This window comes from Amphibalanus amphitrite, unplaced genomic scaffold (genome assembly GCF_019059575.1).
Source record: "Amphibalanus amphitrite isolate SeventyFive unplaced genomic scaffold, NRLGWU_Aamphi_draft 000187F_arrow, whole genome shotgun sequence".
NCBI classification, from domain to species: domain Eukaryota; kingdom Metazoa; phylum Arthropoda; class Thecostraca; order Balanomorpha; family Balanidae; genus Amphibalanus; species Amphibalanus amphitrite.
In genome coordinates this window covers 145732-171177 of record NW_024881682.1, presented here as the reverse complement: position 1 = coordinate 171177, position 25446 = coordinate 145732, and the positions used below count along the sequence as shown (strand labels likewise).

General features: G+C 55.2%; 2 protein-coding genes across 3 annotated transcripts in view; one reads left to right on the top strand and one right to left on the bottom strand.

The window, feature by feature from the left end:
* The first annotated feature begins 58 nt into the window (after positions 1 to 58).
* LOC122384377 (exocyst complex component 6B-like) lies at positions 59 to 6949 on the top strand. Of its 2 annotated transcripts, none has more exons than XM_043371737.1 (5): positions 59 to 77; positions 1578 to 3477; positions 3831 to 4043; positions 4396 to 4565; positions 5521 to 6949. In XM_043371737.1, exons 2-5 carry the CDS (start codon positions 1739 to 1741, stop codon positions 5826 to 5828), a joined length of 2430 nt encoding a protein of 809 aa, XP_043227672.1. In that variant the 5' UTR covers positions 59 to 77; positions 1578 to 1738; the 3' UTR covers positions 5829 to 6949. The 2 variants fall into 2 exon arrangements, with proteins under 2 accessions (XP_043227672.1, XP_043227671.1); XM_043371736.1 differs by lacking the exon at positions 59 to 77 and adding an exon at positions 200 to 227.
* Positions 6950 to 10287: 3338 nt separating this feature from the next.
* Positions 10288 to 25446, bottom strand: part of LOC122384375 (ras-related protein Rap-2a-like) — a 31107-nt gene continuing 15948 nt past the window's right edge. The window contains exon 2 of the mRNA XM_043371733.1: positions 10288 to 11120. The gene's annotated coding sequence lies outside the window, so the exon portion shown is untranslated. The remainder of the gene's footprint in view (positions 11121 to 25446) is intronic.

Here is a 25446-nt window from a genome sequence, read left to right as displayed (position 1 = left end):
TTTATGACGTTTGTGACGCAGCCGCAACCATTTGTTGACAACGCTTCAAATCATTGTTTCTTTCCCGAAGTTTTTATGTGGTTATTTTTCTTTATTCAGTGTACTTAGCAATATTTTTCGCAAATTATGTGATGGGGACAATACCATCGACTTCTGGCATATTGATATTCCATTCTTTGTTCCATTAACTCAAGGCTATGTAAACCTTTAAACCCAAGGATGTCAATGTTGTGGTTTGGTTTGTTGGTAATAAACAGAATGAGAGGGCACCCGCACATTTATTTCAATTTAAAATTTTGATCAAAACCACTTAAATGGAATGCTTCACAAGAGCAGAGTCCCTTCTATTCAGAGTTTGTTGTGTTGGCCCTGCCCTCTACCGAGGCTATATAAACCCACTCTACCTTCCAATTGTGTAGTTCCTTCCCACCGCAGTCGACACGCCCGTAAACCCTAATAAACAAACAAACTTCTTTATGACAGAATTTAGGGTCTGATGACATATGTACGCACATAGCCGCACTTGGCTGCTCTGGGGTCCCCCACTCACTTCAGGGCCCTGTTTCACTGATACACTGCTACAGTTCACCACACGTAGCGGTGTATTGATGCGGCATTTGAGACGCATTTGGCATTGCGAGCATCAGAGTCTGTTGATGTTTCCATGGAAATCCAATACACCACTACGCGTAGCTCACTGTAGCGCAGTGCTGTGAAACAGTGCCCAGATGGCTATGGCCTGCCAACTACAGCAACCATACCCATCAGGAGAGTCATAAGTCATGGCAATGAGTGCCCATCACTCCTCAGACCCCAGGCTTTTGCAACTGGGAGGCAAGACATGTGCTCTGACCACACAAGGTCCAACACTCTATTCACTGAGCTACAGGACCAAACAATTGGTACTTTTAATTGCAGTAAGCACTACCTTAAGTGAATATTGATGATTTTGTTTTGTGAAGTAGTGATGTTTTCCCTAATTAGCAGGCTAGTTAGCCCAAATTTGAGGCTTTGCAAAGTTTTGCAGCATTTTCCAGTCTGTTTGGTGTGGGTTGGTGTGCAGTGTGGCTCCCAAGCTAGTGCAGCTCTGACTGTTGCAATGATTTGCAAATTTTGATGTTTATTTTCAGTGAATGGTAGTGCAAACATTGTACACATTGCTTATCATTGTGAATTATTTACCTTGCCATATAACTTAGATGACTGATTTAGTCTGTTGGGCTGATAAAGGGAAATGCAAAGATACAGATACGATTCATGCCTGACTGCAGTTCATCAGGAGATATGATTAGATCATTTTTACAATTTTCATGGTAAACACCTTCTACTGTGCTCATTTGTAATAGCCACAGACTGTTTGATTGGAGGCAGGAGCTAATAGCATCCAAATCAAATGGATGTAATTTAAGGTGCTTCAGGCATTCAGATGCTATTACATGGTCCATATAAACATAAGCCATGCATAAATGCATTGATGATAATATTTAAAGGTCATGGTAACATGGTGTGCATATTCTAATGATCACATCATCTCAATTATTCACCCATGGCATTCATCATTTTCTACTTTGTTTCAGGAAAATAGCTTCATTCACATGACTAAGTGAAGATGAAGTAAACATAAAATCTCAAAACTGATCTTGTGATAATAGCAACATTCCACTGTAAGAATTTTTTATTGACTGTTCTACTCATATTGTGGATTCAGTGTTGCTACAGTGAATCTCTTTGACACAAGATGGCTGATGATCTCTCTATGACTGATGAGCCCAAGACTGGCGAGGATGGCACGATCGAGTTCAAGGAAGACAAAGAGGTGACGAAGGCTCGTCATGACATCTTCATTCAGGAGATCGAGGCGATGGACGACTACTGGGGCTCGACGTTCCGCACCATTTACACCAAGGAAGAGCAGGAGCAGTTTATGCAGGAGCTTGACGAGCGCACGCGCGAGCACGACAAGAACATCGAGCGCATGTGCAACTTCCACTACCGGGGCTTCATCGACTCGATCCGTGAGCTGCTGCAGGTGCGCACCGAGGCTAGCAAGCTGAAGCGCGAGGTGGTCGGCGTCAACCAGGAGCTGACGGACGCCTCCCGCCAGCTGCTCAGGCACGGAGACGCGCTTTGCAAGGCGCGCCGCGTCCAGTCCAACATCCACGAGGGCATCGAGGCTCTCAAGGCCTGCCTGCCCGTGCTGGAGACGCACGCCCGACTGAAGAAACAGATGGCGGAGAAGCGCTTCTACCCAGCGCTGAAGACGCTGGAGACCCTGGAGAGCACGATGCTGCCGAAAGTGTCGGGTCACAAGTTCGCGCAGGTGATCGCCGCATCTGTGCCGAAAGCTCGCGCTAACATCCAGGCGGCAGCCATGTCCGACCTGAAGGATTTCCTGGAGGTGGTGCGCCGCGAGTCTCCGCGTATCGGCGAGGTGGCCATCCGGCACGCGGACGAGCAGTATGGCACCGACCCGGCGGCAGAGGAGCGCGCCGCCAACAAGCGGCACACGCTGGCCTTCCTCGGCGAGGAGCCGCTGGCGCCGGAGACACTGTACCAGACCGAGGGCGATGAGGAGGACGAGCGGGTGGCCCAGGAGCTGGTCAACTTCTCGCCTGTCTACCGCTGTCAGCACATCTTCACCGCGCTTGGCGCGAAGGATACGTTCCGCGCCTACTACGTGAAGCAGCGACAGAAGCAGGCGGGCCTGGCGCTGCAGCCGCCGGCGGGTATGCACGACACGCTGACTGCGCTGCACGACTACCTGCACGGCGTGGCCGGCTTCTTCGTGGTGGAGGACCACATCCTGAACACGACGACGGACCTGGTGACGCGCACGGAGCTGGACCAGCTGTGGGCGAGTGCTCTGGCCAAGCTGACGACGGCGCTGCAGTCTCACGCCGCCTGCCTCACGGACGCCAACACGCTGCTCACCTTCAAACAGCTGGTGATGGTCTTTAGCCACGCGCTACGCAACTACGGCTTTTCCGTGCAACCGCTGCACGACCTGCTGCTGGAGGTGCGCGACCACTACAGCGAGGTGCTGATGCAGCGCTGGGTGGCCGTCTTCCGCGACATCTTCGACAAGGACAACTACCACCAGGTGCAGGTGGACACGACGCGCGAGTACGAGCAGATCCTGCAGGTGTTTCCCTACTCGAGCGAGGCGCTGGAGAAGGCCCCGCTGCCGCGCCGGTTCCCCTTCTCGCTGATGGTGCCGAAGGTGTACTCGCAGGTGAAGGAGTTCATCCACTCGTGCCTGCGCTTCTCCGACGGCCTGAACCTGAGTCAGAGCGAGCGGGACGACATGCTGCGCCGCTCGACTAATGTGCTGCTGACGCGTACACTGGCTGGGTGTCTGACTACCCTGGTGCGCCGGCCCGGCCTGAGCCTGCTGCAGCTCATCCAGGTGACCATCAACACGATATACCTGGAGCAGGCCAGCGTCTACCTGGAGGACGTCATCACCGAGCTGACCGGGTGAGCGCCGACACCGCGGGCCTTATGCTTGTCTTCCCGTCTTGAACCCTTTCTTTTTGCATCAGTCCGCAAATTTGAACCGAGTAATAACCGAGAATTGAACCGAGAATTTGAGTAATATTGCCGAGTATGCCAGTTCTTTTCATTTCGCAAGCTCATTTCGGATTATTCGTTTAGTACCTAGCAAAGTCTGCTACTAACATTTCGGCAATGCGTGTTTCACTGTTCCAGGGGATACATCTTCTCATAGTTACAACAATGTTATTCTCATTTCTTTTAATCCACTTCATGTGTAGTCACCTCAGCTGGGTCTCTAGCAGTGTCCGCGTACTAACGCATTCATCCATCCGCAGCTACAACCCGAAGCAGGAGGGCGGCGTCCACTCGCGCCTCCAGGGCCGCTCCATGTTCAAAGACGTGCGCGCGGAGACGGAGCAGCAGATCTACATGCAGCTGCAGACGAAGATTGACGAGTTCCTGAGCCTGGCGGCCTACGACTGGCTGCTGGCGGAGTCCGACGGCACGGCGTCGCCCTACCTGGTGGATCTCATCTACTTCCTCAACAGGTGAGGCCGTGGATGGAGGAAAAGGGCCGGCTGTAGACTGTAGATCTGCTGGTTGTTGGACAATGGACGGTGTGTGGGGTGGGAATGAATATGAATAGCTTGGTAACTGACAGAACACTGGACCATCTGTGGTATGAGCTGGGTTATTAGGCTGAGATAGCCAGCCAGTTTACTTTTCTGGTTCTTGTAGAATGTGCTGTTTACTTACCTGCAACAGTGTGTTGTGCTTTTGGAATCAACTTTCTGGCAATGTCTTATAAATGTGTCCTTCCATAATACGTTCTCCCGCTCTGTAACAGCTACTTTAACGCATTCCCCGTCTCGTTACAACAAGTTCACCGTCTGATTTCAGCACGTTCACGGCGTTCACCAACCTGCCGGCCAAGGTGGCTCAGACGGCCTGTATGAGCGCGTGCCAGCACATCGCTCGGGGTCTGCTGGCCGTACTGCTGGGGGAGGAGGTGAAACAGCTCTCCCTGGGCGCGCTGCAGCAGCTCAACCTGGACGTCATACAGTGCGAGCGTGAGTAGACGATGGGAGTGAGAGTTGGGATAAAGGGAGAGGGGCTTGTACGTTTTGCATTTGGTTTGACTTGCTATTGTTGGTTGATTGGAGCTGTGGTTACCATATTACGACAAATTGGGTTGTTGCATGATGGTATTTTCACTTGTTCATTGGAGATGGGTGCATATCCTGCCATACAAATTGTTTACCACTACGATGTCAGAGAGGCCAATTTGCGCCAATTCCTAGTGCATTTACCTTGGTTGACAGAATTGTAGACTGGAACGTCCTTGCTCCTTATCGCAGCCTTCTCAGACGTTTCCGTCTTTATTCATGATAGGGATTCAGTCTTTGTCGTTTGGTCGTACAACTGTCACAATGTCTTGTGGCATACTTTTCGCCGTTCCAAGCCATGGCTCCAGCTCCTTCCCATGTGTTAAAAGAATGGTTGACCACTTACTAGTTATATGAGCCGACTTCCCACCGATTCACCTGCCACCAAGAACCCAGTTTTCTCGTCGACTATGTGACATCCTGGTGCCTGATCCTGCTGCTCTTTTTCATGCTGGCTATTGTGACAGGCCTATGGTGAGTACTCCTTGATGAAAAGAATTTATTAGTGTGAAATTATAATATCACATTGCCTGCAAATTTTCATGAATAGTCAGACGATGGTACCTTTTCTGTAAAGCTTGTGTTTATTATTTCGTCCTACATGGGCTGGTTTGAATTATTGAAAGTGATGCCTATACAATGTAATTATCCTGCGGCGTATGGCATACGTGAGCCAATTTGCTGTCGTCAGATTGGATGATTTTCTCTGTCGTTCTTATGACTTTGTGAATATGTGGCAATACCTTATCCTTTTTGTAAGTTGTCAGCTCAAACGTCTCCTTCCTGCCCTGCGACTATGATCGATATACATACAGCTCACCTCTCAACTCGCCTCTGACACCGCCCCTCCCACCCACAGAGTTTGCCGCCTCGGAGCCTGTGGCCGGGTTCGAGGAGGGCGCGCTGCAGATGTGTTTCGCCGACCTGCGCCAGCTTCTGGACTTGGTCCTCGAGTGGGACTGGACCACCTATTTCCAGGAGTACGGTACTGGGGACGGTCGGTACGGTCGCGTCAGTCCGGCGCGCGCGGCAGTCATCGTGGAGAAACTGCGAGAGGCCGACAAGAGGAACATGTTCTCCGTGCTGAAGAAGGCCGAGAGAGACAGGAAGAAGCTGCAGGAGACGGTGCTGCGCCAGCTGCGACAGTTGGCCGGCAAGGAGCTGTGATGACGGCAGGAGAGACGGACATACTTACAGCCATGAGCCAAACGGACGAACCTGTAACGGGTGGATAGACAGATTGACAGACATACTGACGGTTGGGCGAATTTATGGCAATATCAGAGAACTTGAGACATACTGACGGACGAGCGGACTCAGACTCACTGACTGACGAGTGCACTCGATGTGCAGAGTAAGTTGTAGGGTACCGTGCCTTATTTGGTATCGAAGGGCTTTAAATGCACTTAGCTTGTTACTGAAAAAGAACAGCGGCAGCCTGCGTCGGGTGCTGACACGGTTCTTTGCGCCGATCATTGGGCTGCTCGTACTGTATACATATGACGGCCCAGATCTGTAGGCGGCGCCACTGTAGCTGAGAGGGACCAGAGGCAGCTATCCTTCCATAACCTAGTGTTGGTCTTCCATTTGTACCTTGACGTCGGTGTAGTGATCTGTATTTTGTGGCCGGTAGCACACCAGGTCGACCCTTTTGTCGTCCTGTGTGCGCCCTACGTTTGTTAGTGCCTCGTCATCTCGATATCAGGACAAATTTGGCCATTGAGTGAACGGTTACATTCCCGGGGAAACATTCTGTGGTGAAGGGTTGCTTATTATGTGTGCTGTGCCTTAACGTCGAACAAAACTTGTTGATATATGCAGTACTTAGTTCATGTTTTGTATTGTTCTACGCTTTGTGTAACACCATAGGATCTAGCTATATTCATTATATTCTTTTGTAAAAGCGTTGTATGTCGATAACATTGCCAATAACAGCGCCAATACCTGAGCACCTGCACCGCTAGGCGTTCTTGGCACGGTATTGCTGTCCAGCCGCTGTTAGGTATCGTTCTCTTTCCATGCTTACCTTCTAAAGTCTGTTTCCTGAGCAGCTCTCCATAATATGTACTTAGCACAGTACCGGTTGTGATGATCTTGTTGCCAGCACATGGGCTGTAGAGTGTAAGTCGTTTTTGTATGCGGCTTGCACAGTTTTTACTGAATATCGTATTTTGGCTGGTTATTTTATACGAGCGCACTGTTACTAATATATCAATATTAATGGTTGTTTAAGAAGTTAATGTTTGTAAGTCTTGTTATTCTACTAGAAATACATATCGATGTTTGCAGCACTCCTATTTCAATTTTACTTTGTGATTATTGTTTGCACACCGATGAAATGCTGTCATTTAACGCCTATTCACGCGCATATTGAGGCTTAGATTTCGTTTTACGCATGTCAGCTAGTCTATCTGAATTGCACTCATTGAGAATAATCTCATATCACGTCTTTAAAGCGACGCAGACCTGTTCATTGCCTGTCCTTTCCGGCGTCCTGCCGCTCGTGTGCTTCTGTGCTGTCTTTCCTTCACCTTGGTATTACTGCCGTTACCTGAGACCGTTTCTTTTTCACCGGGTGCTGCATTGCCAATGTTTTCCTCATTCCATCCCGCTCCCGGCTGTTTCATGACCCCCATCTGTCTGATTCGGTTGGTTTCAGTCGCTCACGCTTGGCGGCGCTGCAGTCGTGCTCACTGGGATCTTGGGGCGAAAAACAGGAGACCTTGTGTCGGGATGACGGGGATATTCTCACTCGGCACCGGTTCTGGGACAGTTTACAGCGCCGAGATCGGAACTGAACGGAAAACTAGAACACGATCTTGGAACACATGCATGATTGGCAACTTAGGCGGTTTTGTGCCAGCGGTCTGTGCTCCTCGCATGTTTTTCGGTGTATTCTTTGCACTCAGGCATGTTTTGTGCTTGAGTTATGCATGTAGGCAGTCTCAAAGCACTTATGCTTTAGGTCAATGTGATGGAATTGGATGTTAATGGCTTGGACATGAATCAAAGAGCATTGACGCGGGGTGGTATCTCGCCATACAACCGTCTCAAACGTAATACTAGTGTAAAGAGTTTCTTTGTGTTTTACTGTAGGTATGCCGTACAGAATGAAACCTAACTGAGTTGTTGACGCATAAGGCATTATTGGATGAATTGTTGTTGTGATTACCGTCACACTACCCCTTTGCGATGCTGTTTCCATGGCACAGTCATCATTGTCGCACCAGAGTATCGATGCAAATTGCAAACGTGCACGCAACGCGCTTGGAACTTTGATATATTGAACCACCTCAGAGGCTGCTTCTAATAAGTGTAACATAACCTTCGTGGATCATAGCCTTCGCGGTTCCTTAGATGGTCCGGAGTTACATATGGGATTCGCGGTAACGCCCCTATCATTTCCCACTAACGAACCCGTGTCCTCCCGTTCCCCTATCCTCAGCCCGGGTCGGAGTCGGCTGAGCGACCTGTCCTCGGGCCTGAGCGACCTGTCTTCCGGCCGGTGACCGTCATTGGATCCTTGTGCCGGTATGGGAGAGCAGATGAACGCCGGAAATATCTGAATATCGGCCTGCTCAATCAATGTGAGTACCTACCCAAAGACGACGTCTACATAGATCCTGTTGAAACTTCCCGGGGAACACATGACGCAATGTCAATGTGGGACAGTACTTTGATCGACTCCCGCGGTGATTGGGTCACGTTCCTCTTCGAACTAGCGTTCACTCATGTTTCTTATATACCCGCATTGCACTCGTGTATCGTATTGTCTCGCATTACTTTATTTTGTCAAATAACCAGAACGTTAACCGCAGGAAAGTTGACAAACACTACTCGCTATAACGGTCAACTGAACTAACCGGTGCCGTCCGTCCATGCTCACTAGCGAGGTGCTCGTCGTACCGTGTCGCCCTTCTGTTCAGTTGTCCCAAATCCACATGACCACGGTGAAAACCGCCACAATATGGCTCTTTGGTGGCTGATGGCTCGATCAGAAGCACCGATCCGTTGCAAAAATAGCCACTCAGCGGAGCGACATTCGGCAACATGTGTTGGCTGCCCCGTTTACCGGGTGTTTTCCGTGGCCGTGCTCCTCTAATCTGCCCATATATCTCTCCATTTGAGCGTCCTGGCAACATGTGTCCGCAGCGGGCAGCCGCCGAATCGAGGCGAAACTCTCTCCGGCCCGTCCGCCGTATGTTTGGTGCGCCTCCTGTCGCCGCCCCGGCGCGCGGACGGCTCTGTTGGGTAGTTTGTCCGATTGTCTCTGCTCGTCGCCAGTTGGCCCGGCCGCTGACCCAGTTATCACGTCAAGGTTCACTGCAGACCGACGATCTGGCCCCCAGACGACAGGCCCTGCCGCCCACACGCACACGACTGACGTACGCAGCGCTCAGATTGCGTCGGTACGGTGCGTGCGGTGGGCGGACCGCGCCGTTAGATCTCTGCCGCCCCCGTCTGCCGCGCGACACAGCGCGTGCCGCTGGGTGACTCACGTCTCACGGGGTACGTTGTGCAATGTTGCACGGTATCGGTTGGGGACCACGCGCCGCCCGGCGACCCAGTCCGCCCACGGCGCGCCTGTTACAGTCTGAGAGCTATGCGGGGGTCCGAGACGGCTCCATTGCATGTCGCTGATTTTAGACGACGTCGCAGGTAATTGATGGTTAGAACTTGGATGGCTGAATTTTAGCGACTTTGGTTCGGTTCAGCCTCGTGAAGAGTGATCGAACGATGAGATATGTCGGCTTCATATCCTACGAACTAGTTATCTTATCGAATCGTCCGATCTCGTCATCATTTAATCCAATCAAAACCTGGTGAACGGTTCTCACGCTCCGCTGACATGAGATCCATCGCGGGTCTTATCTGGTCCCTTCGAGCAGTTGCATATCGCATCGAACGGTGATCCATTGTCGCTATCCTGCTGCATCAGAGTGAAAACGAAGGCGGCAGCGATGTACCAATGTTCTGTCTGAATCTGGCAGAACCCTGTCCAATGTCCATGAACACTCCATTTATCCACTTATAATAGGCAACAGCTCTCCCTTACAGTCCCCTGAGCCAGCTGGGATTCGACAACCTTTCCTCCCTTCCCCCTAAGGGCCATCCCGATGCCTACGTCAGCCGCCATTCAACCTGAGCCCGACTAACCGGTGACCGTGAAGTCTGACTCTGCCACCCTCCAGCGCCTCCCATCAGAAATTCCTCAAACCCGGCGGGGCCTCCCGTAATGTATTCCTGCTAGTCGGACTCTCGTGTGTGACGTCACTCGTCCGAGATGACGCGGCCAGTGACGTCACCCGCACACTCAGCCTGACGCGGTGGTTGTCACTCATCCACTCGAGAGTTCTGCGCCCGCGGCTGATTGTGGAGGCCCCGACGGAATCACACGGGCCTCAGTCAGGTACTTCACAAAGTCTCATAGAATCCGCATCGTGGCGCAACCGTAGCACCCTGTGACGTCACCGCTAGTCTGTCGGCCCATCAGTGGCCTCCAGGAGTCACCGATTCATTTACGCAGAAGAAAAGAACGGGTTCTTTCCGAGCGACCCAGTCACCTGCGTACCGTCTGTGTCGTCACGGCTTCCACCACTGGTGTCACGATTGACAAACTCCCGAGTCAGTCAGTCAGCGGCACTCGGTATATTGCCGATCCTCGCTACAGGGCTATGTTTCAGGTCATGCAACAGTACGGCCACCACGGCCGCGTACAAAAATAACGTGTGCAAAATCCGCGCGGCCTTCCGCGGTGTCCCGGGGTAGCACCTTGGACCGAGGACACCAGGCCACGGATCACGGACACAGGACCGCGGACACAGAGAGTCCACGGAACACGGACCGTTCGCCACCCGTGGCCGGCAGTGTCGCGGGCGGCTCGCGCGCACCCATTGAGCAGACACATATTGCGCGCGGAGAGCGGCGGATCACAGTCTTGTAGCCGGGCGGAGCGGGCCGCAGCCGCGGCTCACCGCCCGCCCGGCTCTCGAGCACACGGTGTCACATAATATGGCAGCGGGGGCGGGCGGCGCCAGTCCGTCCGGCCACCCGCCCTCGGGCACACACGGTCAAAACACATACACAGGCATAAACACGATTCAATCGGGCGTAACACACAGTCAGCGTAAAGTCTCTCTCGCTCGATTACAAAACAGATATCTCGCTCTCTGAAAACGGTCGCGGCGCGACGCGCCTGAGCGCAGTACAAGTGATATAGTTCAAACGTCGGACGCACACGCGGACGGCAGCACCGGCGGTCGCGGCGGCTGGAAGTTTCGCCCACAGCTGTCCTGGCCTCCCGAGGGCATCACACATCACAATCAACTTGAAAGAGTTCACGTGTATCACGTGTATCAAATATGACTAAAATATGGTCGTCGTCAGCGGGCGCCGCGGCTGGCCGGCCGTGGTCGTCACGGGACGTAGTTCGCAGCGTCGGCCGCCAGGCGTCAGCACCTGTAACAGAGGAGAAGCCCGTCAGCGGTCGGCCAGAGACCAGGAAAACTAGATTTCGTGCCGGCACGGAGGCAGAAAGCGCCGGTTGTTCAAGGTCGCAGCCATCAGGTCTCGTGACTCATGGGAGGAGCTACCGCTAACAACATCAGACAGGCGCGCGAAAAAGACGTGCGAGATTGATTTATCACCAATTGTTTGGGGCGTGCCGTCAGCGTGCAAGGTGGCGTCGGTTGCACACCGGCCCTCATACGGCTCCCACGTCCAAAAGCAGCCATAGCAACTCAATTCGGAGACGCATGACGGCAGTGCGCCTCTCTACCGCGGTCTACCGATCCCCGTCGCGGTCGCACGTGTTCCGGTTTTCGTCCGGACGCTGAGCAGCGGGAGGGGGCAGAGAGGGGGAGGGTCACGGACGGTCGTCGGCCGCACGCAGACGCGACCGACCGCCCTCCGACCAGACAGGACGCCAGGCGACAGCTCGGTGGCACTGCGGCGCTGCGGTGCGTCACCGACAGAGAGATAAACATCCCTCCGACATCGCAGCGGCCACGGGCTACACTGCTCGGATTGATGATGGGCGAGCGAGGTTCAATACACTGAACCTAGCTGAGCACATGCAGCGAGCTGCACATCCCAGCAGGGAGCGCCTCTGCAGCCGCTCGGCCCGGCTGGTCTCGAGAGCGAGCGTCCTCAGCTCGCGGCGCGACCGGATGTCCTGGTGGAGCGACTCCCCGAAAACCGGTCGGCAGTCGCTCGAACCGGCCGCCGACACGGCTCAAACGGCTCCTGTGGATCGAATGCTGAGTGCTGACTGACAGCCCAACCCGCCACCGCCCGGCGTCAGACCGTGACGAGCGGCGCCGACTACGTTTGAGTGACTGGACGGCCGCCTGTCGGCACTAAGGCCGGTAAGCCGATATCCATAAAGGTGCCGCGCTCTGTGCCCTATTTTACGGCACGCTTCTGATTCAGATAGCCCATGCATGTTGTGACCTGCACCCGGACTGCTTGGGCTGGAGCCTTATGCCCCAGAGATGTGCGGGAGGTGCACGCCGCAGCACAGACCGAGCGGTGGGATGGGACGGTGGATGGAGATTGGAGAACGGTCGCCGGATGAGGCCGGCAGTCAAGGCCACACACCGGTCGGTCGCCCCGAGCCGCGGCTGACTGACCCGGGCTGGACGGAACTGCGGGGCTCGTCGAGCTCCTCAGGTGTAGCGGCGTGGGCTAGTCTTACCTAAGAAAACCACAACTGGGAGCAGTGGGGAATGATACGTAAATTTGTATATTACATAACGAGATCAAAATATAATCCGCGTCGGTAGAGAAACATGCTCTAACCGCCAAAGAGCGGGTCGACGATTAACTATGTTGGGTAACCCAAGTGCCAGCCTCTGACTGGATGGACGAGGTAGCGGATATCGTCGTCTAGGGAGCCGCGCAGTGATAAGCAACTGATTCCCGTCCGGCAGTATGACTGATTATACGAGATACGGATGTCCGTGGGGGACCGGGATGACTGAGTACGGAGTTCCGTGGAGTCGGAACTGATGGGAGGACGCCGTGCCTTGGGACGGCCGCCGGAGAGCAGACGTCAACCGATACCGCCCGCAGGACGGACCGCGGCCAATTTCACGGCCGGTCTGACCCGTAAACGATGGCACGGCGCCGGCCACCGCGATAGTCCGGTGACTTACAACCGGCGCCGCTGGAGGCATATAGGGAGCGCGGTGAGGGGCCTCGGTATCAATCACGACAGGCGCACCCGGCAGAGATGAAGAGGCAATACACAATCGACCAATCACTCTGACAGTGTGCAAAACAATACCGAGTATCGATACAGGATGGCGATGAACGGCGCAACACTACTCGGTCCAAAGTGCGGACAGAATGAGGCCTGTAAAGAGTATCAAGAGGGGAATACGAACGAGAAAAGAAAGGCGACTCAGCGCGTTTTCGGGCCTGACACGCACCGCACGCCGAGTGGAGCCCTGCGCCCGACGGACTGAGCTCGTGCCGCCAGACAGTTTTACTGCCTGGTCAGACAGCCGGCAAACATGTTCCCGTATCTCGGGGCGCCGATCATTACCGGTGAAAGGCCGCCGCTGCCGTCTCCGATACTGATCGCACCGAGAACAGACCACACCGCCCAGTGCGCGCCATGAGCGCATTGCGCCACGACAGGGGGTCGACATGGCGCATTTTTCAGAATCGCCGCCGCCGTTGTCGCTGGTTGCACAAGAGGAGCAGGGCGGTGGAATGCGCTGTCTGTGCTGTTTTATGTCTCGCAATCTGGAGACGACACAGTGCCACTGTCACCGGCAGCGGCGACGTCGTCGTCGGGCCGGTACTATAGATAGAGATCGGCGCGCGAGGACCAGGGACAGGCACACAATCCCCATTATGGTGGCCGAACCGGGGCCTCCAGGAGCTGTGAAACCATAGGCATCACTGCGCCGCTGGGTCTCTGAACCCCGAACCTACAGGTTCGTCCCCCCGGTGGGCCTCCATAATGCGAGGTTCGGCGGTCCCCGGTGCCCCCGACTGGCCGGGACGCCGCCGATCCACCCACCGGGTACAGAGAGCTCACTGAGCGATCGGTGCCGATAAGATAGCATGGGCCACGTCTCCTCACGGCGCAGAGACGACCGTCGAGCTCGGTCGACAGGGGATCTAACTGGCCGTCCTCACGAGGGCTTAGCCAGAGCCGCCCGCTCTCCCTACCTGATAAGGTCGCACTGGCATCCGACATCTAATGGAGCTATGAAGGACGTGATGTGGAGAGTACTAAGTCGTGTTATGTATTGTATCTGCGCTGTCTAAAAATAAACTACATGACACATCAGCTTAAAAGATGGCAGATTGAGTAGGATTGTCACAATGCATATGTTGACACGCAGATAACTCATATATAGTGGTCTGCGGTTGGCGGTTAAATGAATTTGTAACCTTATATCATGGGTAAATCTCTCGGATATTTTCCACACAATGTAGGATGATCAAATATCTGATACAAATACGTTAGAATACAGTCAGCCACTTTCTGTCACTTCGAAGAAGTTCGGCCAGCGCTTTCCACGAGCGCAGACAATAGTCTGCCGTATAAATATCACGCCAACTGCCCCAGCGGCGGCGTAGTAGCGGTGCTGATCGGGGTTTCCACCGTCGGCGTGCCGTGACCGCCGTGACGCTGACCGTGGTAGCGATACAGACGACGATTAGCCACATCAACGGACGATTATCCGGCTTCCACGGCGGCCGCCGCAACGGCAAGACGCAGGCAGTGCCGTTGACCAAAGGGCAACAGACGATCATTTCCATTCCTCTGACAAAATGACGCCTCATCCGACTGACCGAGGATGGGCCAATGGCCGACTTGGAATGGAAGGCCGCGCCCCCGGCCCCGTCCCTGCAATCCGTGCCCAGCAGTAGAAAAGCTCACCGCGTGGCTCGAGCGAATCGGTCGGACGGCGGTGAAAAGGAAACCGAACAATAAAAATGCCTGCACAACATTGGAATCCGTTCCTGGACCTGCACCCCACTTGGAAAGGCTTTCGATGAATACAGACGGCTCTTTTGAGCTGTTTTCTTCATAGCGTGCGCTTTGTTGCAGGCAAGGTTTTGTGATAGGTTCCATAAACATTTGTTAACTTAGTATTATGGCAGACTGCTAGCGCCGGCAAACCAAGTGCATTCTGTACTCGACGGGAAGCGGTAGTTCGCTTGTGGTGGTCGGTAGGCTGATACCAACACCAGCTCCAGGAACGTTGACCACCGGTATCAAACTTCCAGCTACATATAAATAATCAGACATGATTGAGTTTTATTCACGATCGATGGCAACACAAGTCAAATTCCTAAAACCAGACGTTTCGGCCACAGGGTGCCTTCGTCAGTGGACACTAGTGATTAAATTAAAAACACATAATCAAAAACAATCGGTATAAATCGTTCGAAGTCGACACATCGGGCACAGGTTTCGAAATGCATTCTTTGGTTCAACATTAAAAACCTAAATTGAGAACGGCATTCATCACGCTATTGTTCTTGTCGCGTTCTTTTGATATGCTGAAAATTAAATTATATAATGAATGTACCTACAGGTCACAATGTCAATGTCGGACATAACGAAGCAGTCGACTGCTGCGTTTTACTGCTCCCAACGCGGGTGGCGGGTACCGCTCGATGACTAGTGAGGGGTATATGGATGACTTAGTATTTAGTAAGTCAATCAATCATATCCATAGCATTCCTTCCATTGTCAGTCACCTTCAAACCGTCACAAGGATGATGTTCTGGTTCAATTGAGACCTAACCGTCGCCCCATCACGGCACCGGAGTGGTGCCCATCACCGGCCCGTTCCAGCCACGTGCTAGTGGCGGCATTTCCTGCAGTGGGGCCCGACAGGGACGCGCCCGGTCGGCACGCGCTGTCCAGGAACCCACGGCACCAATAACCGGCTCCAGCTCAGCGGAAGGGCTGAGCTGTCCGGCCGACGTCACCGCCGCCGCCGGCGCTGACTGGCCCAATGTGTGCTGACTGGGTCGGTTGACCCAGCCACCGACTAACCTCAGAAGTCATGAGGGCTGATTGAGAAAGGAGAAGACTGACATCGGCGAAGGCTATGGCCGATCGATGGGAATGAAGAGTAAAGACATGACCGCGCGGTGATGCATGATTTCCCCGCCGGAAGGGCCAGTCGCGCGGAGACGAGCACAGCGGCCGGTGAGCTGGCGCGGCGACACTCCCTGCGTCGGGCAGACGCTGCCGGACCGGTGATGTCGACACCAGGCTGCATTCCTTCCGGTCACGACTCGCATGCAACGGAAGACATTCTACGGATTCACACCTTGACGACGGAAGTCCCCTGTGACGTTCCATGGCGTTGTGCAATGCCTCTCGACATCTCTAAGTTATTCGTGGGGAAGCCCGCTCTGGCGGTTGATGACCACAGACATATCCACCGTGTGCCCCATCCGTCCGGCACTACTTGGACCCGACGGTGCGCCGGCGGTAACCGCTGGCGCCGGTGACATGGCCCGTCGGCCCAGCCGGACGGACGGCGCGGTCGGGCCGCGGGTCGGGCGGCGGCCGCTGAATGTCCGGGCCGATAGCGGCGCCGGCGCGTCGCCGCGTCTCAGGTTCGGACAGGGGCGGCTACATGGACCCAAACCGGCGCTAATAGGGACACTGAGCCCTCCTCCACCCGCACGGCAGGTAATTGGCTATCCAGGGGCGAGGGTAAATCAGCAGGGAGCCGCACTGGGTGCGTGACACCCTTCCCTTACCCAGGAATTCGTTCCACTTTGTCAGGGTTGGTCGTAAAAAAAACACGGTTCTCATTACAATAGATTCTAAGTTAGCTGTTAAATACCATGATCCCTCCACTATAAAACACCTCAGTAAGCGATGCTTCATAACAAGTTGACGGCAGTGAAACCAAAACACCAATCACCACCTGCCTTCAGACGTAGAAGGGTACCCCGGGTGAGTGAGGTGAGCTCTGAAGCCCAGTGACCCCGTACCGCACCTCGCTGCACACGTCCTCGGCGCCGGTGAATACTGGTTCGCCTTAGGACGAGCCAGGACCGGCGGCGGCCCGTATATGGGCGGCGGTCCGGCCGACGGCCCAGCGACGGCGCCATGTAAATATTTGTCCGACCGGCAAGGTCTCGGGCGGCCGGCCAGCGGCGAAGGCGGCTCGCCCGGCGGTTGTGGGAGGCAGAGATGGCTCGGGCGGCAGCCGGCGCTCGCCGAATGCCGCCCGTGTGGGTCACAGGGTCACGACACCGATGGCACAAGGCCGCCCTGTGACTCCGGGGTCAAGGAGCTGGGAGCCGCTGAACCAGCAAACCATTACAGATGGGCGTCCGCATCCGGGAAACGGTGTGGAAATAGCGTTTGGAGGATGGCGGCAAAGGCAATGACAATACGACGTGAATCGCTGACGTGAACTAGAGCAATCCACACCGTCTCCAAATAAGAGCAAGAACACATAGTAAGGAACGATATCATTCGATATCGTGATTGTTCTTGATGTTGTCACCAGGCCTGTTGGCTGTTAGGGATGCTTATTCCACCACGTGAAGCAGCTGGAAAAATAATTCATAGTCTGAATGCGATAATCGGCGTTGTAAATGGTTCGCCGGGAACAAAGCCAAAACAATAACTCACCCGCAGACAAATAGCGATTGTATCGTCCCATAATTCTGGTTTAAGACGTCACACCTGCAAGGTTATCATGGATTTCTCGTCATTCCGCAGCCATGCCGGCCGCCATCGGTCGTCGCGTGTTGGGTGCCGCGGTCCCGCGCCGGTCCGATTCCGAGGGGTGCCGGCCCGCTGTGTTTGGACCCCTCACGCGAGCGGCTCTCCCACTCGGACCAGGGGCAGGGCCCGGGAGCCGCTGACGCCGTCCGAACGGCAGCACTGTGCCCGTACCACAGGAGGGCCAGGCTGGCCGTTTGGGCAGTCGAGGCAGCTGAGGCGCCCCGGCGCACACCGCGGCCGGTGGACCGCCGCTGGGGAGTGACTCAGGCGTGATTCCGCCAGGAGACCACACTGGCCGCGCTGTCCGGCAGCGCCCAGTTCCAGCAGCTGACGGTTCCAGTGGCCAGTAGTCAATTGATATGTATCACCGACTGCGCCGGCCACGGCCAAGACACGAGGCTCGTCGGTCAACTGCGACTGTTGGGAAGTTCTCAGAAAAGAGCAACAGCCAACACTATTGCGAAACATGACACAAAACGCAAATGAATCTAATAAACATGATTCAATAGTCCAGGCGGAACAATTTTTCGATAAGCCGCGCCAATAACCCTCCGGTTCAAATGTCGCACTGACACCACACAAAATATGTGGTCATAATGATTTAGGTGCTCCGAAATCCTCTTATCATTTTCATCCATTCTCCAGCCACCATTTTTTTATCCTTTCATTTCTGCTGGATGATTTCATTCTCTTTGAACTCCACCAGCCAGCCAAACTTTCGAGTAATTTAGAAGCTTTGAAGAAACGCTTCCTAAGCCAGATTAATTACAAAGAATGAAGAAAAGCACTTTGATGAACAGCCTCGCGTCAAAACGTCCAATCTTCTGAACGATGTGATCTCATATTGCACAGCTGGAGGAAACCCGCGCAGGCAATGGGAACTAACTCCTGGCTCCCTTAGGCCGTAGGGCGGCTGCCAGTGATGTGCGCGGCAGCGCGCACCTCGTTCCAATTTGTCCGCTTGGGTGAACCTCCCGTGGAGTGTTTTTCTGCCGGTGCCGAGAGCCCGCGGCCTCGGACGGGACGCCCGCCACCCGTGGCGCCGGTTCAAAGGAGCGGGTGGCGCGGCCGGCGGGTGCCCCCAGTCAGCCGGACGGCCGCCCGGCCTTGGGCACAGCACCGGCACGTCTTCATCACAAAGACAGCCCGCTTATGAGATAGAAGAAACATTAAAAAGAACATTACTGAATTGGGTGTAAGCATGTCAGGATGTGGAATATCCAAGGCCGTATTGCAGAGCCGACAAGTCATTTTAAAATCGCGTCATCAGCTCATGCAAAATCTCCGTCCGTATTTGCACAGCGAACCGTGCACGGCGTTCATACGGGCTCATTTATCTGTGAAACAATCCTCAGCAGAGCAGTGCTACCCCGAGCTAACGCCCCTCTAGGGCGGCACTTCTGTGGGCGGCGCAGGGCAGCACGGTCACACCACCCTGCCTTGCAAGGTCGAGCCGGCCGGCGGCGAGGGCGGCCTGCCACACTTCCGCACACCGGTGACGTCACTGCACACACCAGTGACGTCAGCGGGCGGTAGCGCGGCACGTTCTCTGCCGGGGCCCGAGATTTGCCTTGAGCGCCGCGCCCCGCCTCACCCGATCACGTCCGAGGCCGAAACGCCCCCGCCGCGCCCGAGCGCCTTCCTCTCCCCATCAGGCGACCGGCGAGTCATGGGCAACCGGACTCGTTCAAACTCGGGCGGCAGTTGCCGGTGAGACGCGAGTGCAGAGCCGCCGAGACAACCCACAGCCGTGGTAACGGTTACACTTCTCCGATCCGCCGTCGGGGAGGGATTGCCGCGCGGTTTTCCGCCGTGTCCGGCCGCGGACAGCGGATAATGCTCCGGTGCTGGTGCACCGCGGTCGAGCCGACAGGTGATGCTGAGGGTTTACCGTTCGGCCGCTCCCTCTGACGCGGCACGGCCGGCCGCCAGCCAGGCAGGTGTTGGAATGAATGGGATGAGTGGCGCAGGTACTCGGTCTGAGAGTGAAAAGACGGAGATCGAAGATGGGACAAAGGGGATGGCGAGGGAGGGATGAGCGGAGGCTCTTCTGGCGGTTGAAGAGCTCGGCTCGGTCGCGTGAGAGTGGCGACAAAGACGTAGTGTGGGGCTCAATCACAGCCGGCGCGAGCGACGGCGACAGAGACGGACGGTCGGCCAGGGTAAACAGCGGCCGATTCCGGCGCCAGTGGCGGCGGTGGAGCACTGTCGGCGGCGGACAAGGCCGGCTCTGTCCCACTACACCGGCGGCACCCACCGTCCGACCCTCTCCCAGTCGACCGGTGGCAGTGAACTCTGGCTCCTTACACCGACCGCAGCCACAGCGCGGTCCATCGGGCCCACCTGTCGGTGGATCACGCATCGCCGCCGCCGCAGCAGCCGGCCGCTCCCCGCTCTCCCCTTTCGCCGCCGCCCACCACACCGTGCCGGCCGCACGCGGCGCCGACGGGGTCGCACGGTCACCAGCCTCGGCAGCGCGTGGCGAGCGGAGCACACACGTGGGTCGCCGGGCTGGGCTCCGATACAAGCCAGATCCCGGTGCGGAGCGCACCGACCGATCGATGGGCAACGCAATCGCTGGGCGAACGTGAATTTATCACAGAAATGCAATATTAAACAGCTAGAAGCAAAGGCGGTAATGCATTGTCATTGCAAATGTTGATTTATGACTGAGTGGATGACAGAGTATGTTTTCCGGTAACGTTAGCAGCGTGTAGTCTGCCCCGCTCGTCTTCCCGGCTGCCCTACATACAGTTGTCCGCTCGCTGTGTACGCCGGACATGAAATGAGCGGTCTTTTGCCTATCCAGTGACGCCCCCTACAAGGAAAACGGCCCACGGAGCGGGCATCATCGCATTCCTCCACATGAGCCCGTTTCCTGGCCGAATCTTCCTCGGCCGACCGTCCGTCACACAGGGGCGACTCACCAGCGCAGCGGGCCACGCCGCCAGTGCGCTCGCCAGGCACTGGCACACCACGTCGCCACTGAACTGGCGGTGCGACACATGAATTATTCCGTTCACGGGCTTGTATCGCCTGGTGCCCGTATGGCAGGCGCGTTCGGCAGTGGCGACGGCGACTGTCGCACCTGACTACCGCTCCGAGTGGGAGACGGTTATGGCGCAGAAAGTGAGGTCCTTTGTCACCGGTTTGCTACGCCGATGGCTCCTCACAGGGAAGGCACAATGAATATGCGGGAGACTAGTATGGGTAAACTCCAAGCCCCGGAATCATGCGTCAGACAAGCTGAATTGGTTATGAAATGAAACCAGAAACCTAATGCCTAATACATTTCATATGATTTATCTCGCAGCTTCAAGAAACACTCCGGAAATACATACTCTTTTTCTTCTCATTTTATCACGGGGTGAGTGACCTAAACATATTCGCCTGCTTGTGTTTGATTCTAGCCTGCTTGCCTTGGAATGTAAATATCCACATGTCCCGATATGTTCCAGATGGCTTAGCCGGTTGTTGAAATTCCAAAAACTAAACAGCCGTACAGATCTGGACACAGATCTGCGACTGATCAGCATATCAGTCCAATGACAAGGGCACTTTCTGGAAGGACAGCGCGATCTGCCGCCATCCCAGGCTGTCTGAACGGAGATCAGCGCCTCGCTGATACAATCTCCGTCGTGGCACACTGCACCGATGACCTTTGTTCTCCGGTCGCCCCACCCCGCCCACCGGCCGCCTCGGCCTCGCACGTGCAGTGGCGCGGCGAGACGCCGGAGAAACGGTGCGGGTCCATGTCAGCTGTCAGTGCCGGCACAGCGGGTATCCGCCCGGTCTCAATCGCACAACCCTGGTCACGCAGACGGCGCCGCGCCATGGTAGACGCCCGACGGGAAAGGCGGCGGTCGTGACGCGCTCACCTCAGCTCAGCCTGACCCGACCGGCGACCCCGCGCTGCTCCGGGAGACAGTTTCGCAAACTGGTTAGCGTCGATGTCGGCCAGACACGCTACCAGCCGCGGCTGAGTGGAAAGGGACGCTCCTTCGCCAGAGACGGTACTGATCGATGTGCCACCAACAATACAAGTGAGAACGTGCGATGTCGAACGGAGAAGGTACAAAAGGTTATTAATCATCTCATAGAGTCGGTGGCGCTGGCGCTCCCCCACGTCATTGATGGTATCGTGATGGATTTGGAAAGGAAATAATGGAGTCGCTAGATGGTTATCACCTCATCTTCGCCAAGTCAACTCCAAACAAAGTCTTGATGAAGTCTTCACAAATGGTCTGCGAGACGAAACATCTCAAGGCAGGAGAGATAAAAATATAAAAGACAGTCATGGTGAAAGGAAACGAGACAAGTCACTACAACAGATTGCAAAGCCAAGAAAAAAAAGAATGTCACCTGCAGACCATAAAACATTTATCCTGGGCATTCTCTACGAAGAAATAACAACAGTGCCGACATTTCAGAGCGGCCGTGATTAATAGCGCAATCTTATATCATCTCCTTTTTTGTCGGCTCCCGGGGAGCTTCTTCCATTCCGCTAACGACATAGCCACGATCGAATCGCAACAAACACCCGCTGGGAATTACACGGCATTAACTTAATTAGCGTCCCGCCGCTGTCTCTCGCCACTTCGGAATGTATGATTAATCGACGACCGGGGCGCCGTGCTGAGGGCGGAGATGTTTTCTCTCGGCACGACGCTGCCCGGGCTCCTCGGGTCCGGTCTGCGCGGACCGTCACCGGCCGGCGAAACAACAGAGTCGTGATTCGTGCCGAATGAGTCGGCCGACGTCGGAGTGCCGGCGAGCCCGGACCAGTGCTCGGTCTGTAATAGATCGGCTGACCGTGCCGACTGCTCTGGTGCGGCTTGTTTCCGCAATTATGCGCCACCATTCCATCAGACGCACTTATTAGCTGCGTGCAGTTTATCATTTCGCGAGATCAGGGTGAAAGTCTACCAACAAACTATTTTTGCCTGATCCGTGAAATCCGTGGTCTGCTATCTATCCCAGTTTTAAGCCATCATAAGCTTCCAAGATAGCCCATTCCAGCTAGACCCAATCGGGACAGGCCTACCCCGCCCTTTGATCGTGTTTTGACACCAGCAGGAGCCGCGAACAGCGTCGTTGGCCTGTCTCCAACACACCTGGCCTGGAACTCGCCTACCATCCAGCACTGCCGCTCGCCACAGACCATGAAGCACGGCCGCACCGAACCGCGCCGCGCCCCAGGTAACAAGCGCGGCATTTCCGGCGCGTTAACTGCGCCACAATCGGCCCGGTGGCAGTGGCGGCGCCGGTCAGCCCCACTCCCCGACGGCCGACTGTTTGTTGTCGCGTTTACGCAGAGAGGCGGCGTGCGCTTACTGCTAATGGTCGAAGCGGGTAAACCGTCAACAGGTTGGACCGTATCGCTGGGGGACGGGCAGACCCGACCACAGACAACCGGCGCCACGCACATAGATAATTGGCTCAGTCGGCGGCGCGCCGTGAGCTGGAGGAAGGTAGGCTCTGCACAGGACTCTGCGGTTTATGGGAGAACGAAAAAACGGCCCGCCATGCCACTGCAGTGAGTTCAACCGAAATTGACGCATTCCGGGTACGTGTAAAGGCATTACAAGCGACACTCCTGGAGGTTCGGCGACCACCAAACGTCACGTTCTGACGACAGATGGAGACTGATGCCGGCGCCGCCGATTGGAGGTGGCAGGCCGCGACAGGTGGCGGCTGACAGGTGGTAGCGGCGTCGCTCGCCAGAACACACGTCTGAGCCGCGGCAAAGGCGGCTCTGAGACGTACCTCTCGCTGGGAGCATTCTGAGCGTTAGTTTATACTCCACATCAGCTTCCATCCGTGATGTCCATAATACGTTATACTTTCATTCATGGACATCGTTTCAAAATCATAAGTGAAGCTTTGGTTCGTTCACTGTTGTTTTCGCTCGAACTAGACCGAGAAAGCCATTTCTGACGAATTCATTGTAATGAAAGTTTTCCACGTTACCTTGAACGACTTTCCTGATTCAGGTCCCTAAACTTGTTCCTAGAAGCTACATGTCTGTGAGAAATAAGTCGAAGCCTCCACATCAAATGACATCACGACAGCCCAGAAGTTCGCGGCCTTCATCCACCCCACCAGCTCCTGGCACCCGCGTCGGGGACGTCTCTCCCCCCCCTCTCGTCCCGACCCATGCCGTCGCGTCGCCGCCGGCAGGGACTGATAACGGGTTCGCGCCCGCTGCTCATTACGTCAATTGGTCGGCAATCAGCGACCCACAGGACTGGCGAGGGTGCCCTCGGGTGGCCCTGAAGCCAATGCACCCGGTCCTGTCATAGCAGGGGACGGCGCGGGTCGGGCCAGTCCTGCGGGCGTTTGCTCCGTGGCAGCCGGCTACAAAAACTACAGTCCGTCACTAGTAACTAGATAGCCAGAGACATATATGGGCCGTGACTTGGATCCATCAGATGGGCATATCTGGCGGACCTATGCCCATCTAGTGGCATTTCATTTTCTTGCGCGTCGCCAGCTTTTTATGCTGCGAATGTACCAGACATTCGACCGTTGTTATAACGAAAAACTTATGAGTGGAAAATCAGGCAAACTAACTTGCTCAGAACACCATCCTCCAACGAACACATCTCCGGAAGGCCCAACAAGTCGTCGGCCTCTCCAGCTTCTGCCTTCCCCACTGCGTCAGAGCAGCGCAAATAGTGGTGACGGGTTACATCACGCCGGACACTACATCACACAATGTGTGCCCCACATACGCGTCCAGCTGACATTGAATGAGCGTGTTACATCAGGGCTGGCGCCCATTTTCCTGTAGACTTCTCCATATTGGGAGGGCTTTTCCAGCGGCCTTGGCGTCTCTTGTTCCGAATTGGGCCCAGAGCAGCCATCGGCCTCCGGGTCACGCGCCGCCCGCCGCTGGTCGACTCGCCGTCGGCAGAATTCCGGCTCCGGCGGGTGAGCCGGGCCGCTGAAACAGCAGTAATCCACACCGCGGCACCGGGCCCCTCTCCCGGCCGGCCCCGCTATCGCGGGCGCAGTCGCCGCATCCATCATGCGCCATCTGCTGTGATACAGCATTCATGAGCGTTTTCACCGAGCGGTCCGGGCCAGGGCAGAACCGAGCGGCGCTGGCGCACCCCGATCGGGGGTCAGGGATGACCTGGCCTGCGTCCGGTCGCCGGCCGACGCCATGTCCATCGCCGGGGAGGGCCCATCCATCACACGACGACGGCTGCGACTGGTTACACCGGCGGCCACCAGGCGGCAGCAGTGGCGCGCGCGGACCGGTTTCTGCACCGGCCCGGTCCAGAGAACCACAGCAGACAAACGGACAAGGCCATCCTTCCAGGCAAGCCTTGATTTGAACCTGGCATCCTGTTGGCTTCCGTGAGGATTGTCATACATATGGAAATGTCATCAGCTGTCAGTGTCAGCTGGCTAAATGCACATCAAAGTCCGGAGAGGCACGACTTACCTAAAATAGATTTAACCCTCGCCCATGTAGGGGGGGGGTTGGTGCAACCCCCCCCCCTGAGGTTTTTCGGAAATAGTGCAAAAACGGCGGCGCGCAGCGCCGCCAAATTTTGGGTACCTTATGGGGCAAGCCTTGCGCATCTTTTGATAAAAAAAAATTGACCGGGTCATGTCAGGTCACGGAGTTATGACGTCACAAAGGGAACAGCCTCCGGCCGGATTTTCACAAACTGAGTGCCAACGACCGCGGTTTCCTGCCGGTGGTACGGACATCGGTTGATGGATCGTGATGAAACTTCCAATGCATGTTGGGGCAAGTATTGGCTATCATATGGTATAAGAAACTTGACCGGGTCAGGTCAGGTCACGGAGCTATGACGTCACAAGAGGAACAGCGTCCGGTACTATTTTTGAAAAGCGCCCGAACCACTATTTTGCTAATTCTTGTCACCTCAATGGGAATATGCAGCAATATTAGCTTCTATAGGGAGCAAATGGACATCCCAAATCCAAAAATACAATCAGATTTCAAAAATTTAAATTTTGATTTTTCGAATTTCTGCCGCCGACTGTGACCTTGCCGACTTCCGGCGCTCCCAACGC

Excerpts from the sequence above, each read along its gene's own strand:
- LOC122384377 (XM_043371737.1), top strand. The coding sequence starts at position 1,739 with ATGGCTGATGATCTCTCTATGACTGATGAGCCCAAGACTGGCGAGGAT. Across the intron at positions 3,478-3,830 it reads GTCATCACCGAGCTGACCGG|CTACAACCCGAAGCAGGAGG; the intron begins GTGAGCGCCGAC and ends ATCCATCCGCAG. Across the intron at positions 4,566-5,520 it reads GGACGTCATACAGTGCGAGC|AGTTTGCCGCCTCGGAGCCT; the intron begins GTGAGTAGACGA and ends TCCCACCCACAG.